The sequence below is a fragment of the Panthera leo genome, chromosome D3, assembly GCF_018350215.1.
Source record: "Panthera leo isolate Ple1 chromosome D3, P.leo_Ple1_pat1.1, whole genome shotgun sequence".
Lineage (NCBI taxonomy): Eukaryota > Metazoa > Chordata > Mammalia > Carnivora > Felidae > Panthera > Panthera leo.
The window spans coordinates 17,939,431-17,959,484 of NC_056690.1; the positions used below are offsets into that span (position 1 = coordinate 17,939,431).

Consider the following 20,054-nt stretch of genomic DNA (forward strand, 5'->3'; position numbering starts at 1 on the left):
CACTCTTCAGGGGCACATTCTTCATCCGTTGTCGCTGCTGTTTCTCTTGGTTTCCAAAATTAGCTTAGCACAGAAATGAATGCCAATGTGGATGGACATTTTTCTTTCATCTTAAGGTGTGATTTCACTATTACGCATTCCTGTTTTCGTCCAAAACGGAAATCACTTTAAAAATAAGAATTCTAAAAGTACGTAGAATTTAAATATATGTCTTCTGTGTATACACGTGTGAATGTATGTAGAGTATGAAGAAGGAGATTTCAAATTTCTCAGGATACCACGTAGAGATCAGCAGTTAAATCCCTAAAGCCTTCTGCTCTAAAGTTGTACGTGTGCTTACACACAGGGTACATACACTCACGGAATGGGCATCTTCCCATGCCAGTAAGTATCAGTCCCTATTGTCGTGGCTGTGTAGTAATCACTCGTACGGATGTGCCATCGAATCAGTCCCCCGTCACTGAACATCTAGGATTCTTTTTGTTTTTGCCCGGAACCCTTTTTCCTGTCGGTAAACCACTGGCATCCGTTCCTCCCATTCAGTTCCTCCACGTACCTCTTCCGGCTGATGGCGGTTGTCGTCCACCATGGAGACATGCACTCAGGACACTTCGTGACTTACCGACGGTCCCCACCTTCGGCCAAGAACCCTCTCTCCACCAGCAACCAGTGGCTGTGGATCTCCGATGACACCGTCCGCAAGGCGAGCCTGCAGGAGGTGCTGTCCTCCAGCGCTTACCTGCTGTTTTACGAGCGCGTCCTTTCCAAGATGCAGCACCAGGGCCGGGAGTACAGGTCGGAGGAGTGACCACCCCGGCTCCGGAGCTGGAGCCGTGGCACTGTCCACACGGGCCGGGAACAAGGCAAAATCAGACTGTGTGTGCACGCAAGAGGCCCCACTAGAGTCCTCAGCCTTCTGGTGTGTTCTAAGAGCAGGCTCCGTGCAGGAGCCAGTGGCCCCAGTTCAAACCGGATCAGGCTCCCTGAATGGTGCGCCCCGGACGGTGTCCTTGTGCTGGGACAGCATTCGTTCTGTCTAGAACGTCTTTTTACTCACCTGCTAATTAAAAGAAATCCAACTCTGGAAGCCACCTTTTTTATATTCGGCCACATTAGGTGTTCTCAGAGGGGAGGTAGCTTTGTCTAATCCTCCGATTGGTTTCAGCCCCGATCTTTTATTTTTAATAAGCAGGCCCATGAAAATCGTTCACGAGAATTGGTGAAATTGTTAAAGGCAACAATTTAGAAGAAAAAGTGCCTTTCCCTTTCGATCGCTTTTGTAGCACGTCCATTTGGGAAAATATACGTTGTCCAAGAGTCCTATAAAGAACTTTTGGAAAGCTCTGTTCCTTCCAAGTTTCTCAACGGATAGCAACAGGACAGTTACGAGACACCTCAAGAACACCCACCTCCTCTTTCTGTGGGTCTTTTTTAATCTTTGGATTCTTTATATGTAGTAAAAGCGCACCTGCCAGATCTGCCCCCAGGGGAAATTCTTTCACTGCTCGGTCAGTAGTGAACTCCCGGGTCGCTCTTAACTCTCTGCTTACCGTGCCAGAGACAGGATGACGGTACGTCCTAAAACTGCGCGAATAGCCGGGACGGGGCCGCCTCCGTGCTGGCATCTGCGCCTCCTCTGCTCTGGACAAAGCTCCGCTCCAGACGGTGGTTCCTAACTCCGTGGCTCATGCAGAGCTCCTGAGGTTTACAGGTGGAGCTGGGGGCTGTGTAAAAGGACAGTCCTAGCCTTGGTTTGAGAGCTGGGTTCAGAAGGAAGGGCACCGACCGTGGGGCCGCAGTCTTTCTTTCTGAGCCTCCGTTTCCTCATTTGTAAAGTGAACAGTTAAGACTCAGTGAGCATCAAAACCCCAGCCCTTCCCACAAAAAAAAGAGAAAGTTTTCAATTTTTAAAAACGTATCTTTACAGTTGATCATCTAGTATTGTCATTTCATTACAGGTCCGTACTCTAAATTTATTGGTTTCTAGTAGCCTGATACAAAGACTGTATTGAGCACTCTCTTCCCTCTTTGGATAAGTCTCATGAATGCCTCTCAGGACCACAGGAAGTTTGAGGACACACAGTAGTATCTATGTTTTAGCTAGTTTTATTTAAACAAACAAACAAAAAAAGATACCAAACTCAAATGGACTCCTCAGAGTTAAGATTTAGAATCAGAGCTGTCTAAAAGGTCCCCCGAGGTAAGGCTGAGGACCATGCTCCTTCTGGTGGGGGCAGGCTGGCAGACACTTCTAGAAGATGCCTGGGTGTTGGCTAAAAGCGGAAGTGGCCCAGGTGATCACCATCCGCCTGGCCCGGCACTCACCCCCGAGGACTCCAGACTCACTACCGATTGAAAATACTGTGAAGGTTCTCCAGGCCACGGGCATCAGGGAGAGAGGAACAGTTCGAAGCATCTGAGGCCTTCACTGCTGACGCCCCTTCCTGATTCCGTGGCAGGCCCTGGCTTTGACGCTGAACCCAGTCCACCTATTTTGCCTGGGTCTGGTGGAACAAACCCCCAGTTATGTGACCTGACGCGGCGTTGCAAAGTCGCAGCTTTCAGTCACTGCTCTCCTGCCACCGCTTACTCTTTGAAGTTTGCCACTAAAGAGACACGCTGGGCACGAAAGGGGATGATCCTCTGAACGTTTAGCTGTCAGCAGATCTTTGGTCAGAGGCCAGGGTGGGAGCCAAGGTTGTAAATGTGAATGATAATCTGTGCAGTCTCTTAACCTGACTTAAAGCTGACTTCCTCATTTCGTAAATTATTAGGCATTGAGTAGCAGCCACATCATCTTATTTCTGGCTTTAAGTTATTTACAGAGTGGCTTCTCTTGGCAAAAAACCGAAGTTAAACTAGTAGTTTATGCCATAATAACTGCTGATTTATGTATTTGCTAAAGGTACCTTTTGTATCTGCTGTGTATTATAGTAATAAAAGAATCTTTTTGTTAGGAAAAAAAATCAACTGGTATTCTTTCATACTTGACCAATTTGATAAAGCCATCCTCTTTCAGAATCCTGCATTGCTGTGCAATAAGCCCCACGCTTGGATTAAACCTCTTCTGTGTTCCCTTTTCGGAAAGGGGATGCCAGTTCCCTCCTGGAGTAGGGAGGGAGGAGAAATTAGACTTACAAACTGCTGACAAAGTTTTTACTTTTTAGTAGGCAGAATTTTGCGAAATGTCAGATTGACCCGTGGAGCTAGAATCTTCTTTCGGACGGGGAGACTGTGATACCAGTGAGTGTTGGTCGGGTGGTTCATCATAAGCAAACTTCCGTGGGCCAGCTGAAGCCTGACCACCTCCACCTTCCGGGAGGGCTGCTTCCCCCGAGAATCCTTATGCCGGAAGAAGAAATCTCTGCAGGCCCCGAAGGAGACCGAGGCTATGGGGCTCCCGGGAGCCAGTTCCCTTTCATCATCTCTGTGTTCACCGATGTGGTCACGGCCATCTTTGTACCTGCCACGAGAAAACAAGCACGATGTACAAAACGGCTCTCTCCCGGAACGTGCCAGAACCCTTGCTGTCCTACTGCGTGAAAGGTGCGAGGAGCAGCCCCTGCTCATGGTTCTGCAGGGGCGGGGGGGCCTCCTCCGGGTACGCAGATGAGCCGCGCCTGGTCTCCATTTGACCTCTTCCTATTTGATCCCTCACCTTAAAACACACCTCACCAAAAGAAGCCACGAACACGTCTTCCACTCCTCCCAGTTTGTGTATGTAAACCAGTATAACATAAGATGGTTTCTCCCTACACTTAGACTCTGCACAGATAGCGTAAGTGCCCATCTCTGAGCTCCTGGTACCCCTCTCTCCCTCACTTCTCCAGCCAGATCAGTGGGATTCCCGTTCTATACGCACCCCAAGCCCCCTCTGCTCTTCCTCCAGATGTGTGTGTGGCTCATGCCCTCTCTCCAGTTAGTCTCCAACTCCAACATCAGCATCTCGGTAAGCCCTCTGCTAACCACCTTCCCCTAAACTCAGGGTTCGTAAGCGGAGCGATTCTGTCCCCCGCCCAAGGGACGCCTGGCAATGTTTGGAGACACTCTGGTGGCTGCGACTGGGAAGGGGATGCCCCTGGCATCCAGTGGGTGGAAGCCAGGGATGTTGCTCCCATCCTGTGATGCACAGGGCAGTCCCAAGAGGAATCACCTGGCCTGAAACATCAGTGTCGCTGCTGAGAAACCCTGACCTAAACCCAGATCCCTTCCTCCTCGCCATTCTTTAGCAAAATCAGCCTGTTTCATTTTCTTTCAGACACTTGTCAGCATCTCGAATGATCTTGTTCAACTGTTTGTTCATCAGACAATCCCCTCTCGCTTCCCAGTGCAGCACGGGCTCCACGAAGACTGACCGCTGGTGCTGTCCCTGCTGCACTAAGGAATTACTTGTACAAATGGGTAAAATATGGTGAAATCTAAACTCATGCCTTCAGAAGAAGAAGATTTATACAATTCAGTCCAGCAACCTAAAGAAGAAAAAGTAAAACGCAGGTAGGACGTTACCTGTTCACGAGCACAAAGTTGAAGGTCTCTCCAGTCACCGCAGAAACACGATCCCGGACGCGCTCTAGAACTGGGATCCAGGGCTTTGGAGACAGAGTAAGGCCCGAAAACGTGTAGGTCAGCCCGGGGTTGCCGTAGGTCGCCTGCTTCCTGGGCACACTGTGCCACTTCCCAAACACCTGGACCCTGGCCAGCGCGCCTGTGCAGATAGAACATGGCAGCTCAGGAGGGCAGGCAGGTGAGGACCCCACACGTTTGCTCCCTGAGTATTCAGGATCGAAAGGGGACTAAATCAGGAAGTAACATTTAGTCTCCTGACCAAGGACAAAACTCCCTGTTGCTAGCCCAAAATGTTCATGTAAGAACAGTGATTCTTGTCCTACACTTACAGAAACACGGTCTTGTCCATTTTCTTTTTTTTTAATACCGTGACTTCATTGTCTTGCCTACAGTGGGAACGTATCAAGAGGCTGAAACGCAAGCAAGCTGAAGTCAGGCTGCACGCTAGGGTGATCCCGCCAACCGCGGGGACAGAGGGTGTGGAGCCCCCAAGAAGGTGAAATTAATGCAGCCAAGGCTGTAGGCTGGGGTCTCCGTGGGCTTTTCTATGCCTGCAAGTGCTCTGCCACCTTGCAGGCGTTCTCAGTGTGCGTTCGGGTCACCCGGCATCACCCGGAAACAGCCGCTAGAGCGTGGGGGAGGGGCCGGTGATCCACGTTCTCAGAAGCAACAAGGTCCTCCAGGTGATGCAGAGAACCCCCGTGGGGAACTACCTGGTTATTTGCTGTGTCTCCTACGAGACCAGCTGCACCTCAGAATCACCTGGAAGCTTTCTAAAAACACCGATGCCCAGGCTGCACCCCCACCCTACTCTGATTCAGTTGGTCCCGGGTAGAACGCAGCATCTTTTTTCTTATTTTTAACCTTCCCAGAAGATTCTAATCAGTGGCCAAGTGGCAAGTCACTCTCGGCATCTGCCAGCTCCCGGTGGTGGGTGGGCAAACTTTTCTCCAGTTTGTGTCCCGAGCGCCCAACAAGGTGCCTGGCCCAGAGAATAGGTGTTGAATCAGTAAATGAAGTCCCCCGTAACCAATGGCTCCCGAGTTCGTTATTTCTCCAAACACAGCCCGCTAGTTGTATGAAACAAGTCTTCAACACACACGGTCCTCTGCTTACCTGTAAAATACTCCACTTCCCGCTCCAGCTCCTGGAAAATCTTGTCTGCTTCAGCTTTGCCAAACAGGACTGTGTAATCACAGCTCAGGCCCTCAGCCCGGATGTGCTGCCAGCTGGGGCCGGCCTGGTGGCCTGCATTCCCCTGGGTCTCCGCCTTCGGCCTTTTCCTGCCACCCTCCTGGTCCGCTTGCCGGCCTGCTGGACCTTCTCCGCTCACCTCTCGCTCCCTCTTTCCCAAAAGGTCCCCTAACTCCCCTTTCACCAGGAATCTGTCCATCCTGTCTCCACGAAGCAAAGACCTGGGCGCGGGAGGCAGGGCGGAGAGAGAGATTGCCCAGGCTCGGTCCCAGATCCAAAAATCGGCTTGGTGGAGAAGTGGTCCCACTGCATTTCTCCGCGGTGCTTTCAAGTTCCCACTTTTAACACCATGTTCTAGAACAGAAGTAGAGGATGTTGAAGTTGGAAGGGTCCCTCAGGATGTCCTGGGTCTCCCACACCTGGCTATGAATCACAATCTGCTTGCAAAACCCCCAAAGCCTGCATTCCACCCGCAAGCACCTGACCTTATAAAGAAAGGACGCCTTTCCTGGGACGCCTGGAGAGGTGAAGGGGTTCGCCTAAAGTCACTCAGAAAAGCAGATTCCCTGTCTCCTTTTCACCCACTGCTGACCGGCCCTCCGACGCCACTACCCCCTCGGGTAAGCATAGCGATCCTCAAATGGCTACGATTCAGAGTCTGAATGTAAAACAGTTAAGCGTGACCACCCGCACGCCCAACTCCAAAAGAACTGCGTGGGGCCCAAAAGATCACCCGCAGGCCCAACTCCAAAAGAACTGCCCGTGCGTGGGGCCAGGGGGAGGCGAGGGCGCCCTGAGAAACCCCAGAGAGCACCCGCGCCACCCTGAGCCCTGCAAACACCGGAGGCAGGGATGTCGGGAAGCGGACGACACCCGCGCCGCCGCACTGCTTCCGGCGCCGGCTGGGAAATGCAGGCGCCTACAAACAGTATGGTGGCGGCTTCCTGGCGCCACCTGCTGGCCTTCTGGGCGCGCGGCACTCACTGCCGGGTTTCAGCCTGACTGCCTGGACTGTGCCGGCTGAGGATCCTGTGTGGTTTGGGAGCAGCTGTTGGGTGTCGCCTCTCCTCAGGGGACACTGGGCGTCCAGGTAGGGAGCTGGGCCACCAGGTGGGAGCACGATTCCATGGCTCCTCTATCCGTCTCCACCACCCTAGCTGTGTGGCTCCTACAGGTTGCTAAAACTCTCTGGGTTTGAATTGCTTCATCTATACAGTAAGGGCTATAAAACCTATGCCCTGAGAGCACCATGAGGGTTATTAGATAAGATGTGTGAGAAATGCTTCTGTGCTCCAAATAAATGAGGGGCGCCTGGGTGGCTCAGTCAGTTAAGCGTCCGACTTCAGCTCAGGTCACAATCTCGCGGTCCGTGAGTTCGAGCCCCGCGTCGGGCTCTGGGCTGATGGCTCAGAGCCTGGAGCCTGCTTCCGATTCTGTGTTTCCCTCTCTCTCTGCCCCTCCCCCGTTCATGCTCTGTCTCTCTCTGTCCCAAAAATAAATAAACGTTAAAAAAAAAAATTAAAAAAAAAATAAATAAATGGTAGGTTCCGTCAGTGCTCCTAATTTTGGTTTACTCTCTGTCTCCCCCAGTGGAGTGAACGAACGCTCGGGGAGACCGGAGCCCTCTTTTTGAATGATCTCGGCGCACAGTTGTGCAGGTTTGGACAAAAGCACACAGTCGTGTGACCACCAGCACAAGGAATCTCCAGAGGCTCCCTGGGGTTCTGTCGCCCCACAAGATCCCCCCCCCAAGCCTCTTATCAGCTCCCTTTCACCCCTGAGCTTCCAACCACCGAGGTGTTGCCTGTCTGTATGGTTTTGTCTTTTCCAGACTTTCTTAGGAAGGCTATACAATATACAGCCGTTTGGGTCTGGCCTTTCCTTTAGTCCAAAAGCTTTCAAGACGCACCCCTTGTTCGTATTGGTTGGTTGTTCCTTCTACTGCTAGGTAGCATTCTATTGTATGGATGCCCCACAGTTTGTTACCCACCCCCCACCCCCATGAGGCACGTTTTTACAAATGAAGTCACCGTATCCATTCACGCATGAACTTTTGTGTGAATGCAGATTTTAATTGCACTTGGGTGAACCGCAGGGGTGCGTGGTAAGCGTCTGGTTCACTTGATACGCAAGCTGCTGAACTGTTTCCCAAAGTGGCCGGAAGCGCAAATGAAGTTGAGTTAGGGGCTTCTCTCCTTACACACCGGGCTCCTTGCCCCAGGCGCTGGAACACAACAGCAGTCAGATAAAAGTCCCTGCCCCCAGCAGGGTTCAATTTTGGAGGTGGAGACCAACAAGGAAATAAACAAGTATAGACAGTACAGAAGCTATAGAGTGACCAGCTAGAAAGTGGGGGAAGAGGAGGCCTTTCAGAGGAAGGGACCTCAGACCCAAAGCTTACCAGGGGGGGGGGGGGGGGGGGCAGCGTGTGCAAGGCCGTACAGGCCAGGCAAGGGACAGGCTGGACTGTCCAGTGAATGTGAGAAAGCCAGATTCGGCCACCTCGCAGTAGTAGGGGCTCCCGTCCGAGCGGGGAAACAGCTCTACCAGCAGCGTAACAAGCTGGGGTTTACTCTAAAACCGATTTGAAAACTACAGGAGGATTTTACCTGGGGATTACCACGATTCATTTACATTTCAAAAGCAGCACTCTGGCGGCAAAGAGGGGAGCGGCCAGGATAGTAGCCAGGCGACGCACAGCGGCAGTTGAATCTGGGGTTTGTTTTGGAGATAGAGCCAAGAGGCCTGTTGATGGTTTGGACGCGGGGAGGGAGGGAGGGAACAAGAAGAATCGCAGGTGTATTGGGAAGAGTTTCTGGAATTTACTCTTCAAGACCTCAATTCCAGTCTCCCCCAAATCTTACAGGTTAGGCTAAACGCGGGACCGCACTAGGCCCTAGTTTAAGACCAGTAAAGTAGGTTGTGAAAACTGGGGCGTGCACCCGGACCTAAAGGCAAAACAAATTACTATTGTAATGTTAATTGCACCCCCACTACAACCCAGTGGGGCAGGTACTTCCAGCTCCTTTCCACTGCGGGGAGGTGAAGGGACGGGCCCCAAGGCAGAGGTGTGACTGCTGAGTACAATGAATGAAAGACTAAAACACCTAAGAAAACTCACCCTCCGGCCAGAGGCTTCCAAGCCCCACCAGGAGCCAGGGGCGTTGCTCCGCGGGCCCTCCGGCACATGCGCATTAGACCCCCACCGCCCCCTGCCCAGCCCCCCCCGATCGGAGCATGCGCGGGGCGTTTGGCGCCAATTTCGGACCGCTGCAGCCGGCGCATACCGCGGGTTCCCGGGCGGCGCGCGTTCACTCTCCCCGGCTCCGGGATGATTGGCCAGAAGACCCTCTACTCCTTCTTCTCCCCGAACCCCGCCGGGAAACGACGTACCCGCAGCCCCGAGCCGGCCGACCCAGGGACCGGCGTGGCGGCGGTAGCTGAGGAGAGCGGGGATGCGGCGGTGAGGCGCGGCGGGGACCGGGCACCGGGAGCAAGGGACCGGGAGGAGGGACCGGGGTCCCGCCCGACCGAGGGGTAACAGGGATGCACCGCTGACCCGTTAACTTGGGTCCTAGTGTTCAAAGCCGCCTGCACGTGTTCAAAACAGCCCAGGCAGTTTTCTATCGGCGGCCATTCTGAGGGGCCAGCCAATGGGGATGGATCGCGGGGCCCACGGCGCCAATCAGACGCGAGGGGGCCGCCCCGCTCGGCCCGCCGTCCAATCGGAGAGGACACGGGGCGGGAGCCCGAAGGGGTTTTGCCGCGAAAAGACCACGTGGGGACGCGGGTGGCGGGTCCGAGGGGGCGGGGCTCCTGGGTCGCGGCCTCCCAGCCCTTGTACCCCTCCGGAGGTGTCGCGGGCCTTGCTTCCTGCCCCTCTGCCAGCCGCAGTTTGGTACGCAACCCAAAACTGGGGTCAGCGGCCTGCCTTCCCGGCTGGGCTCCCTCACTCCGATTTTGCTGCGACTTGCCCCCTGGCGGCTGCGTCCCCGCGGATGGGCGTGCTGCTCAATGGGCCCTGGGGATGGGGGCGGCAGCTGCGGGCGCCCGGGCGCGGCCCGCTGCGGCTCGTGACCAGCCTGCGCGGGGATCGCTTGCAGGCCAGCCCTGCCAAGAAGGCCCGGGCCGGACAGGAGGACCCCGGCACGCCCCCCACCTCGCCGCTGAGCCCCGAACAGTTGGTCCGCATCCAGAGGAACAAGGCCGCCGCCCTGCTCAGGCTCGCCGCGCGCAACGTGCCCGTGGGTTTCGGTGAGAGTTGGAAGAAGCACCTCAGCGCCGAGTTCGGGAAACCGTATTTCATAAAGGTAAGCCTGGAGGCTGCGGGGCCCTTTGTGTTGCTCGTACAACTTGCCGAGTCCGCGTTTGTAGAATATTGCTTCCGCGTTTGTAGGATATTGCTTCCGTAGGCTTCTGTATTCCCTCCTTTAACGTCCTTGTGAGCTACGAAAGTAAAATACACCCATGGTGTTTTGCATTTGCACGCCTTAAGAGCTTACTGTAAGATGATCGGGGTCTTTGTTAACCATTCAGTTGGTCTGCTCTCCAGGGAAGAGCTGCGTGGTAAAATCGCAAACCCCTGACTGCGTTGACACCCGGTTCAACCTTTACAAAAAGAGGGGAGGGGTTGGCACCAAGAGGAAGTCAAAGCAGCCAGGCCCATCAACTCTGACCCAGTCGAAACAGAGGGGAAGGGTACTGACTTTGGAGTGGGACATCCTCGGTGACCCGCAAGTACAGTTGTTCCTTGCTGTTTTTCAAAAGAATTTGGATATAAAACACGGCGAGGAGCTAGGTGGTGCTTCTGTTAGCTTACATTGGAAGTTTTCTTAATGAATTCTCGTGCTTTCCGGTGAGAATCTGATTTTAAATCTAATTTGCCTTTACCTCAGCTCATGGGATTTGTTGCAGAAGAAAGAAAACATTACACCGTGTACCCACCCCCACACCAAGTCTTCACCTGGACGCAAATGTGTGACATAAGACATGTAAGTACAAGTTGTCGGTGAGTTTTAGTAAAAGGGGGGGAGGGTGAGAATCCAGTAGTTATTTGTGAATGGCCCTGGAGTTAAGGCACTGTCCATCATTGAGTGATAAATGCTGAAATGGTGAGTTTTGGGCTGGCTGTTTTGTAGCCTGTTAACTTTCTAACTTTTAGCATGTGCCACCAAGGCAGCAAAAAAGAAAAAATTATACGTAGACTTTGGGTCTGTGTGCTCTAATTTTTTGGATTTTATTTAATCCTGAAAGCAGCTCCATGCCAGCATCACATCTTATTGTGGTGGCGGTGAGGAAACTGAGGCAGGAAGCAGTTAGGTCTTTTTCAATTGGTTATTGTCCATCCACCTTGACCTGCAGGTCAGTACTCTCTTTGTCTGACCACACTGTCTTTCATAGGTGATGCTTTCAAGCTCTTCCGGCCTCAGCAATTCTGCTGCCCTTTTAACAGACCCCTTTGCTCTGGTTCATTCCGTGCAACATCTACTGACTGGCTTGGTCTGGTCACTTCAGTCTCCTGCTCAGAAGCTTGTTTATGGCTTCATACTGTACGAACGACAGAAGCTGAACATGAAAATAGCCGTGGCCTACTGCCCGGCCTGTCCTCCACCCCCAACCCTCTTGCTTCAGAGTTGGACAGTGTGACAAGAATCCTCTCTTCTGTCTTTTGAAAAACTCGATGAGATCCATCTATGGCACCTCCTGGAAGCCTGTTACCCACTGCCTTTGTGATCTGGGCTTCCTCTCCAGTACATTTAGTGTCTCTTCATGCTGGAGTACTCTCTACACCCAGCTCGGGGCTTGAGATTTTATATTTTGTTCTTATCCTGTTCCCTTCCCCATCTTGTAAGCCAAGGGCAGGAATGTGTGATTTGGTAAATCCTGTCTCTGTTAAATCTCGTAGAAATGAGATTAGGTGAATAACCCATTTAGATAAGGCTGTCACACCTAATATTTAGCAGACTTGACAGTTTTTCACTTTAAAATGTTTTTTTTTTTTTTTTCAACGTTTTTTATTTATTTTTGGGACAGAGAGAGACAGAGCATGAACGGGGGAGGGGCAGAGAGAGAGGGAGACACAGAATCGGAAACAGGCTCCAGGCTCCGAGCCATCAGCCCAGAGCCTGACGCGGGGCTCAAACTCACGGACCGCGAGATCGTGACCTGGCTGAAGTCGGACGCTTAACCGACTGAGCCATCCAGGCGCCCCAACAGTTTTTCACTTTAGAGCGAGAGCTTTGAATAGAGCTCCCGGTTTTCTAAAGTTAAAGAAACCAAGTCCTGTTTAATTCAGTACGAGTTTGTGCCTTGTTTGAACAGTGAGTCCTGTTTTGAATGCCAGTGACCACTGTCAACAGGAAAAGGAGAACGTGACAGTTCTGTGGATCAGGTGGCTCAGGGAGTTGTCTTGACAGACGGGGAGGTTTAGTGACTCCTTCGGGGTCGTCCCTTATCCAGGACCGGAACCGAAGGCTTCCCTGCTGGGACCGGCTGCTTCACGAGGGAGAATATGCTGAGGACGGAGTGCACACCAATGGGAGGAGCAGGGGGGTCCTCAGAAACTTCCCGATGTCTGAAGGTTGGGTTGTGAAGGATGCGGTGTATGTTAGGCACAAGAGAAGCTTCTGAGAAGGAACAGCAGGGCCAGAAACATGAGAATGAGGAGGTGGGCCGGCACCGGATCGAACTGACTAGCTGTATTTTAATACTGCCTGTGACAGTGACCTCACTACTTGTAATTGCATGTTGCCACCTGCTCCAGCACCTTTGACCTTCTTCTGTTCCATCCCTCGGGATATGGGGGAACAGGCCTCTTCCTGTGTTGCTGGTAGGGAATTTGAATTGCCTCCCCTCATTGAAAAGCAATTTGTAAAATACACCTGTCCTGGGACCAGCGCCTCCGCTCTTCTGAATCTGTTCCATACGTAGAGAAACAGTGTATAAGGATACACATATTAGGGTGTTTGCTGCAGTATTTTTCTTGTGACAGAAAAAACTTAGGAAACAAGCCAACTACTTATTAGTGGCTGAGTGCTTTGGGGATTGGAGGACGCATAAAAGGCACGATGTAGGGTGATGGCTACAATAACCCCAATTGTATAGGTCACTTTACAATGTTGACTCAGGAGGGGATAAGGAAGAGCAGGAGGCCCCGAACCACTCTGTGTGTTTCTGGATGGTTGTACTTGTGCCAAGGGCACGTTTTTTGAAATTTGAAAAACGAAGGGGATGAGAAAGACCTGAACCTGTTTTCACACACTTGCGTCAGAGAAGGAGTGGGGCCGTGCAGCAGGGTGACTGAGTGAAGGCTAACTTGATAATGGAAAGTAATGGTGCCGGGTCACCCTCTCCCTTCTGGGGCTTCTTAGTTGGGTTGGAGAGCCGCCTGTCTCCTCATCACGGTCCTTTGTACAGGTTATCAGGCAGGCAGGTGTTCGTGTAAACTGCCTATGCGACAGTATTTACTCTCTTGCCACCTGGTGTTCACAGGTGAAGGTTGTCATCCTGGGACAGGATCCATATCACGGACCCAATCAAGCCCACGGTCTCTGCTTTAGTGTTCAAAGACCCATTCCACCTCCACCCAGGTACGATTGCTTCACAGATGGCTCGGGTCCAAGTGTGATTACTTTCAGGTGTGTGCTTTGTGGATCATACATGCACTTGGGAGACTTCCAATAGCCATTGGAGTAGGATTTCTCCATCTTGGTACTGTCAACATCAGGGGTTGGGTCTTTTTATGGGAGAGGTGAAGGGTGTTTAGTAGTGGCTTCTACCCGCTGCCGCCCCCCCCCCACCCCCCCCACCCCCCCACCCCGCAGAACTAGAGGTGCTGGTAAAATGGCAGTGATGGATGTCTTTGGACAGTGCCCGAAGTCCCCTGGGGTGCAAAAATGACCCCTGATTAAAAACCACTGCTTTGGAGAATTTGACGTATAAAATGTAAGAACATAACAAATACACAAAGATCTAAAACTAGAAGCATTAATTGGGAGGGAGGTTGTAACTCCTGGGCTGATTTACTTAAGTCATCCAAAGTGCTATTCCTTAAATTCAAGCCTAAACCAAAGGAAAGGTCTTTGGCAAGGTTACCGGTCAGAGGAGTGTGATGCTTCCTCACGAATCCGCCGGGTCCGTTCGGCCCTCCCCCTGCACGGGCTGGGGTGCAGGCTGGAATCCATGTGTATGTTGGAGGCTACTGGATTCTCGGAATTGTGCTCGAGATCTGTTTTTTGTTTTTCTCCTGGCTTACTTTCAGTTTGGAAAACATTTATAGAGAGCTGTCTACAGACATAGATGGTTTTGTTCATCCTGGTCACGGAGATTTATCCGGGTGGGCCAAACAAGGTAAGCCACCTACCTGGCTGCTAGATGTGTCCTGGATGGATTTCAGCACAGTCTTCCCTTGTCCTGCACTGCTTGCTTATGTTTATAAAAGAACACAGCACTGGAACATTCTCACAGACTGACTGCATTTATACAAGTCAAAATATGTGTCTCCTCTTTATCCTCCAGCCAGTGTTTTCTTTCGTGTTTTAACTGTAATTTGAAAGAGAGAAGTTTGTTCTTTCTTGTTATTTATTTTTAAGTAATCTCTACACCCAACTAGGGGCTTGAACTCACAACCCCAAGATCAAAGTTGCACGCTCCACCGACTGAGCCGGCCAGGTGCCCTTTGTAATTAATGTTTTATATTTGCTAACTTTGACCACTTGGGAGGTGACCTTACCTTTCTCATTTCAGCACTCGGGTTGTGTTTTTTCTCTGTTGAATACCATTTACAGGACTTTTTCTTTCTTCCTTTCCTTTCTTTTCTTTTTCTTTTCTTTTCTTTTTCTTTTCTTCCTTTTTCTTTTCTTCCTTTCATTGGTTCTTTTCTTTCTTTCTTGCCTAAACGTTTATTTTTGAGAGAGAATGAGAGCACAAGCTGGGAGCAGAGGATCCGAAGCAGGCTCTGTGCTGGCCACAGAAACCTCGATGCAGGGCTCCAACTTGTGAATCGTGAGGTCATAATCTGAGCCAAAATAGAACACTTAACCAACTGAACCAAGCAGACAGCCGGCCGGACTTTCTTCCTTCCTCCCTTTCTAACAAATAAACTATAACCAGATAAGGAAAGAATATTTACCATCTGATTCTTTTTTCTTTCTCTTATTATTTTTTAATTTTTTAATGTCTATTTATTTTTGAGAGAGAGACCTAGCATAAGCAGGAGAGGGCAGAGAGACACAGACTCTGAAACAGGCTCCAGGCTCTGAGCTGTTAGCACAGAGCCCGACGTGGGGCTTGAACTCACAAGCCTTGAGATCGTGACCTGAGCCGAAGTTGGAGGCTCAACCAACTGAGCCACCCAGGCGCCTCACTTGGGATAGACAGATGTTTGAAACAACCCTGATGACTGATGAAAGGCACGTTCACTGTTACAAACTTAGAAGATGTTGAAATTGCAGAGGTGAAAATAAAATGCTCTCTGGTCTTGCCCGGAGGTGCCCAGCAGTCCTGTTGCATTGCTTTCTTTGGGAGCCGGTTTCAGACAGCTGTGCTGGACCCCGACACGGGAACGGTTCCACGGGCACAGCCCCTGTTGTCAGGTGTCTGGGCTGGCTCGTTTGTCTTTTCAGCCGTTTCTTTGCTGTGTGTCTGTAGGTGTTCTCTTACTCAACGCAGTCCTCACCGTCCGGGCACATCAGGCTAATTCGCATAAGGAGAGAGGATGGGAGGAGTTTACGGATGCGGTCGTGTCCTGGCTAAATCACAACTCCAGCGGCCTCGTCTTCCTGCTCTGGGGCTCTTACGCTCAGAAGAAAGGCAGTGCCATCGATAGGGTATGGTTGTTGTGTTTTGTCTTTTAAACACTTTAAGCCAGTTGAGAAAATCTTAGGAATTTTCCGTTGTGTGGTCTTGGAAAACCCCATGTCCTAAGGTGAAGCTTATTCTCCCTAAAGACTTAAGAGTTAGGGTCAGGTTTGCCATTGAAAATTAAGCAAAATTCAGACGAATTACAAGAATGATGACTTGTGTGAGAGGAAAGCACCGGGCCAACTTCTGATTCAGTAGCGTTAGTAACGCGGGCGTGGACCTGCCACATACGTAGAATGATGCGGGCACCGTCCGGTGCAAGCGATGCAGTAAGTGGCCAGTAAGGCCAAGGACCCCGCGACCACCGAGCCGCCCGCCCTCGGCTTTCCCCCACCTGCTCCTTCTCTGCTCTTCTCCCTCTGTTTCCAGAAGGAGCAGCGTACCTGGTGCCGAGATTAAAAGCCAGACGCCATCCTTGAATCTCTCCTTGCCCTCCTGGCCTTAAATCCTGTCCCCTTGCCTCCCCTGATGCCAGTCCTCCTCCCGCTCACCGTTGACGGTGCCACCAAAGGCTTTCTGTTTCTGGGGTCTACTCCCCGCGCCTTTACATGACCGGCAACCGAGTAGGAGCCACGCGAAGGCGCTTCTCTCTCTACAGAGGGTCTGTGTCAAGGAAGCAGACGTTTTCAGGTGTTGTGAGGCAGCGCATAATAAAATCTGGCATGAGTGAACTAACTGCTGAGATCTGATTCTCTAGGCAAGTAGGAAGTGTCCGTGCGAGCCGTCTCCATCTCTGCCTTGGGGAGACTGAAGGGCCGCGTGGCTCTTCGTGTTTTAATCTTTATTATCGACAATGGTCCGGTTGGACGGGAGGCGCTTGTAAAAGCTTGGTCATTAGAAGCAAGTTGCGGGTCCAGCCCAGTGGCTTCCCGAGCGCCGGGTCTGTCTGTCCCGGCTGCCGCGAGGCACATCACATTCGGAGCTTCCGGAGTTAACGCTCTCCTTTTCTCAGCCGGCCTCGCTGAACCTGCTCCCGCGTTCTCCCCAAGGGTGGAGGGTACCTCCGGGCACTTGTCCAAACAGAAGTCCCATCCCGCACTGTCCCTCCCCCCTCCCCATCCCGCAGGTGTCAGGCCTTCAGAGCCTTTCCCCTGCTCTCAGATGCCTCCCCACCTAACTGTCTGTGCCTGGCCCAGGCCCTCACCTGATCTTGCCAGAGTGTCCCATGGAGTCTCCCCGTGGAAGGCCTTGCCTTGGGTGGGGTCTTGAGCACGAGCACGCCCCGGGCTGCCTCTCAGCCGCAGCTCCCACCTTCTCCACTCCCCCCCCCTCCCCCCACCTCTTCCCTGTGTCCCGCTTCCCTGCCTGCCTTTGAATATCGTGCCTCCTCGGTCCAGAGACTTCCTTCAGAGCCCAGCATGGCTCACATTTTCAGGGCCAGGCTAGTAAGCACTTAACCTGCGTTACCTGTCAGGCTGCATCAAGACCCACGGGCCTTCTTTGTCCCTGCACGGCATCTCCACAAGTCGGGCACTCTTCTTCCCCGTTTACAGATGAAGACTGACGTGCGGGCTGGACTCCTTGACTTCTCTGGGGCCACACGACACGGCAGTCAGAACTTGAACCCAGGCCATCTGGCTCCCGGCTCCGTGTTTTTTTGTTTTGTTTTTATATAAGTAATATTTACCCCCAATGTGGGGCTTGACCCCCCGACCCTGCCATCGGGGGTCGCATGCTCTTCTGACTGAGCCAGCCAGGTGCCCCTTCAGGCTCTGGTTCTTAACCACACTGCGCCGCCTGGCTTTAATGATGGCCCCTCCCGGATGGAGGTGTTTGAAGGCAGGGATGTTGTGAAAACACTTGTGAAGTAGCATTTATTTATTTTTAATATTTTTATTTTTGCCGGAGCGTGAATGGGGGAGGGGCAGAGAGAGGAGGGGCAGAGGATCTGAAGCGGGCTGGGTGCTGACAGCAGAAAGCCTGATGCCGGGGACTGAACTCAGGAACCATGAGATCGTGACCCGAGCCAAAGTTGGATGCTCAACCCACTGAGCGCCCCAGGTGCCCCGAGGTTTTTATTTACATACAGAAAAGAAGCAAGAAAACAAACGTCCCTGGTCTTCCTGCTCCATTAACTAGAGTTGACATTTAAAAAATCAAAGTGTTCTGTTTTTGTTGACAGTTCAGGTAATACAGGAAAGTGTAAAATAGAAAGTAGATAAATGCCTTCCACTATTTCTTTTCCCTAAAGGAACTATAGTGTCTTAGATATTTTCCCAAAAAAAAGTTTTTGTGTAATTATCCCTTTTTTTCTTCTACTTGCGATATTTAGGTCTTTCCACAACAGCCCACTAGCTCAACCTTGTTCTTCTGATATCCTCGTGGTGTCCCCTTGTAAGAAGTTCAGGGAAGTGTTTGCAGCCAGTTGCCTAACCCTGGGTTTATGATGTGAGGTCTTTCCTGACCCAAGCCGTGGAACCTCATGCCTGCATCTCCACGTGGGTCTATGCCCGGTGGGGTCCGTTGGCAAACGCATTCTTAGCAGTGGGATCGCTAGATCCTAAGATACGGGCACTTGACCGCTGCGTAGGCGGTGCCTCCGGTCCCAGACGTGCCGACTTTGATTCTCTCGTTCTCTTTCAGAAACGTCACCACGTGCTGCAGACCGCTCACCCCTCCCCGTTGTCGGTGTACAGAGGGTTCTTTGGATGTAGACACTTCTCTAAAACCAATGAGTTGCTGCAGAAGTCTGGCAAGGAGCCCATCAACTGGAAGGATCTGTGACCCTAAACTGGGGAGGCTGTCCCTGGGCGGGCTTTTAGAAGCTGCTAGTGAAGTTACTCACCAAGAGTGGCAGCAAAGGCTCTACTCTGGGACCTCATGTCTGTCTTTGCAACACGCCTTTGGACTAAAATATACCTTCACGGTATTTGGGAGAGAGAGGCGGTCAAATACTCCAGACCACTGCTCTCTGTGTCACCTTTATGGTAAAAGGGGACAGGAAACAGAAGCACCTTGTGGTACAGCCAGCTGTTACTTTAGTTGGACTTTAGGTTGTAGTGTTGGGTGTGTTTATTTAGCAAGGCCCTCCTTTGCCCAGCTTGGCTTCCCGTTCTTGGCCAAGTACACTGCTCCCCGCATCCTTCTGAGAGCCCCGAGGCCCCTCCTTGCAGGAAGCGGGACATTTTGCAAGTGCCCAGAAATTTGGGGCTGAAAGTTCTTGAGGACTGATCTCTGAGTGAGCCTTCAACAGATCGGGAGAGGGAAGTGAACTGGGGCTTGTTTTCTAGTTACTCTATGGGTGTTCCTAGGAATAAACAGTGGAAGTTGAACTGGAAGAAAGAGAAAGGGGAGTTATTTTTTTTTTATTTTTTATTTTTTTAAAGAGGAAATGCTTTTCTTCTCTGGAGTATCTCGAGTTGGGGGATTTCAGGAAGCACAGAGTGCCAATTGCTGTTTTTTTATGGACTGAAATCACATGGGGATTTTTTTTTTTCAACACTGGTGAATTTTGCTGTTTTAAAAATACTTCTGCAGATGTATATACATATTTTTTAATCCTTTGTCGGGGAGACCGTCTTTTGTTAGGTCTGTACCTCCGTCCTCCATCCTGTTAGAGATGCCGTTGCTGTGTTAGTTGGGGGAAAGGGGGCGTTAACTCCAAGTGAGCTTGGCAATAAAAAGATAGTTGAAGTTTCACTCCGTGCCCAGTGCTCTTTCTGTCAGCTCCCTCTGGCCGGGCGCGCTCGGCTGCCCCGCAGCAACCTTTGTGGGCAGGAAGTGCTGCCCCCCCCCCCAACCCTTCCGCCCAGCCCCTCGGATGGAGCCGCCCACCTCTCCAGGCCTGGTAAGCCCTGGGCGGGTTCCCGGGAGGGTCACCGACCGCCGGGTCTCACCCCAGCCGGGAGATGGCGATGGGGCCGTAGGTACGCGGTCAGGAACTGCGGAGACCCTAAAGAGGCCGAGTGGGGCCGGAAAAGCGTTTCTCCGGGGATCGTGGCTGCGAGTCCTGCCAAGCCTTGGGACAGCGCAAGGGGAGCTCCCCCGCCCCCATCCCGTTAGTGTTTGCAGACTCTTCCCTGGGACTCTGGACTGGAGGTGTGAGGCTAGGGCGCTAGGAAGAAGCCCTGATGGCCCGCTGACCTGCCAGCACTTGGCTGGGAGTCGGGGTGGAGGGTGGACCCTCACGTTCAAAGCCTGGACTCCCCTGGTGTCTGATGAAGAAGGAAGCCAGAAGTACACGGAAGGGCCTGGTTAACACGTGCTAGTATTTAAGTGGGCGAGAACGCGTCCAGTGCTCACGGCCCCACCTCCTCTCTGCGCAGGGATCTGGAAACCTTTTGCTCGAGAACATTGCTTCCCATCTAGGCCTTCGTTTTCTAAACGTTTCAGAAGGAGGGTATGTGATCCCACACTGCCATGGGCAAGCAGGCTTTCAACAGAAGGAAGATCCAGAACCAAGATGCATTCTCAGTTTGCCCTCTGGTAACTTG

General features: G+C 51.9%; 3 protein-coding genes across 10 annotated transcripts in view; 2 read left to right on the forward strand and 1 right to left on the reverse strand.

Moving 5' to 3' along the window:
* USP30 (ubiquitin specific peptidase 30) overlaps nucleotides 1-2,966 on the forward strand; it is a 28,984-nt gene extending 26,018 nt beyond the window's left edge. For all 3 annotated transcript variants that reach the window (XM_042909725.1, XM_042909724.1, XM_042909726.1), the window contains exon 13: nucleotides 544-2,966. In XM_042909725.1, coding sequence (XP_042765659.1) covers nucleotides 544-808 — 265 coding nt within the window. In that variant the 3' untranslated portion in view covers nucleotides 809-2,966. The remainder of the gene's footprint in view (nucleotides 1-543) is intronic.
* A 76-nt stretch (nucleotides 2,967-3,042) lies between these two features.
* ALKBH2 (alkB homolog 2, alpha-ketoglutarate dependent dioxygenase) lies at nucleotides 3,043-14,600 on the reverse strand. 6 transcript variants are annotated; one of them, XM_042909729.1, is made up of 5 exons: nucleotides 14,492-14,600; nucleotides 14,123-14,301; nucleotides 5,683-6,114; nucleotides 4,507-4,705; nucleotides 3,043-3,463 (listed from the first exon to the last, which is right to left on the reverse strand). In XM_042909729.1, exons 3-5 carry the CDS (start codon nucleotides 5,957-5,959, stop codon nucleotides 3,157-3,159), a joined length of 783 nt encoding a protein of 260 aa, XP_042765663.1. In that variant the 5' UTR covers nucleotides 5,960-6,114; nucleotides 14,123-14,301; nucleotides 14,492-14,600; the 3' UTR covers nucleotides 3,043-3,156. The 6 variants fall into 6 exon arrangements, with proteins under 6 accessions (XP_042765663.1, XP_042765665.1, XP_042765662.1 ...); XM_042909731.1 differs by lacking the exons at nucleotides 14,123-14,301; nucleotides 14,492-14,600 and adding exons at nucleotides 8,370-8,505; nucleotides 8,882-8,934; XM_042909728.1 differs by lacking the exons at nucleotides 14,123-14,301; nucleotides 14,492-14,600 and adding an exon at nucleotides 13,855-14,024.
* UNG (uracil DNA glycosylase) lies at nucleotides 9,024-19,260 on the forward strand. Its single transcript, XM_042909727.1, has 7 exons — nucleotides 9,024-9,223; nucleotides 9,864-10,070; nucleotides 10,656-10,751; nucleotides 13,252-13,349; nucleotides 14,021-14,109; nucleotides 15,409-15,587; nucleotides 18,205-19,260. The coding sequence occupies exons 1-7, from the start codon at nucleotides 9,092-9,094 to the stop codon at nucleotides 18,343-18,345; spliced, it is 942 nt and encodes a 313-aa protein (XP_042765661.1). The 5' UTR covers nucleotides 9,024-9,091; the 3' UTR covers nucleotides 18,346-19,260.
* Nucleotides 19,261-20,054: the final 794 nt, after the last annotated feature.

Excerpts from the sequence above, each read along its gene's own strand:
- UNG (XM_042909727.1), top strand. The coding sequence starts at position 9,092 with ATGATTGGCCAGAAGACCCTCTACTCCTTCTTCTCCCCGAACCCCGCC. Across the intron at positions 10,071-10,655 it reads GGAAACCGTATTTCATAAAG|CTCATGGGATTTGTTGCAGA; the intron begins GTAAGCCTGGAG and ends CCTTTACCTCAG. Across the intron at positions 14,110-15,408 it reads ATCCGGGTGGGCCAAACAAG|GTGTTCTCTTACTCAACGCA; the intron begins GTAAGCCACCTA and ends GTGTGTCTGTAG.
- ALKBH2 (XM_042909729.1), bottom strand. The coding sequence starts at position 5,959 with ATGGACAGATTCCTGGTGAAAGGGGAGTTAGGGGACCTTTTGGGAAAG. Across the intron at positions 4,706-5,682 it reads GGAAGTGGAGTATTTTACAG|GCGCGCTGGCCAGGGTCCAG; the intron begins GTAAGCAGAGGA and ends CTATCTGCACAG. Across the intron at positions 3,464-4,506 it reads AACTTTGTGCTCGTGAACAG|GTACAAAGATGGCCGTGACC; the intron begins GTAACGTCCTAC and ends TTCTCGTGGCAG.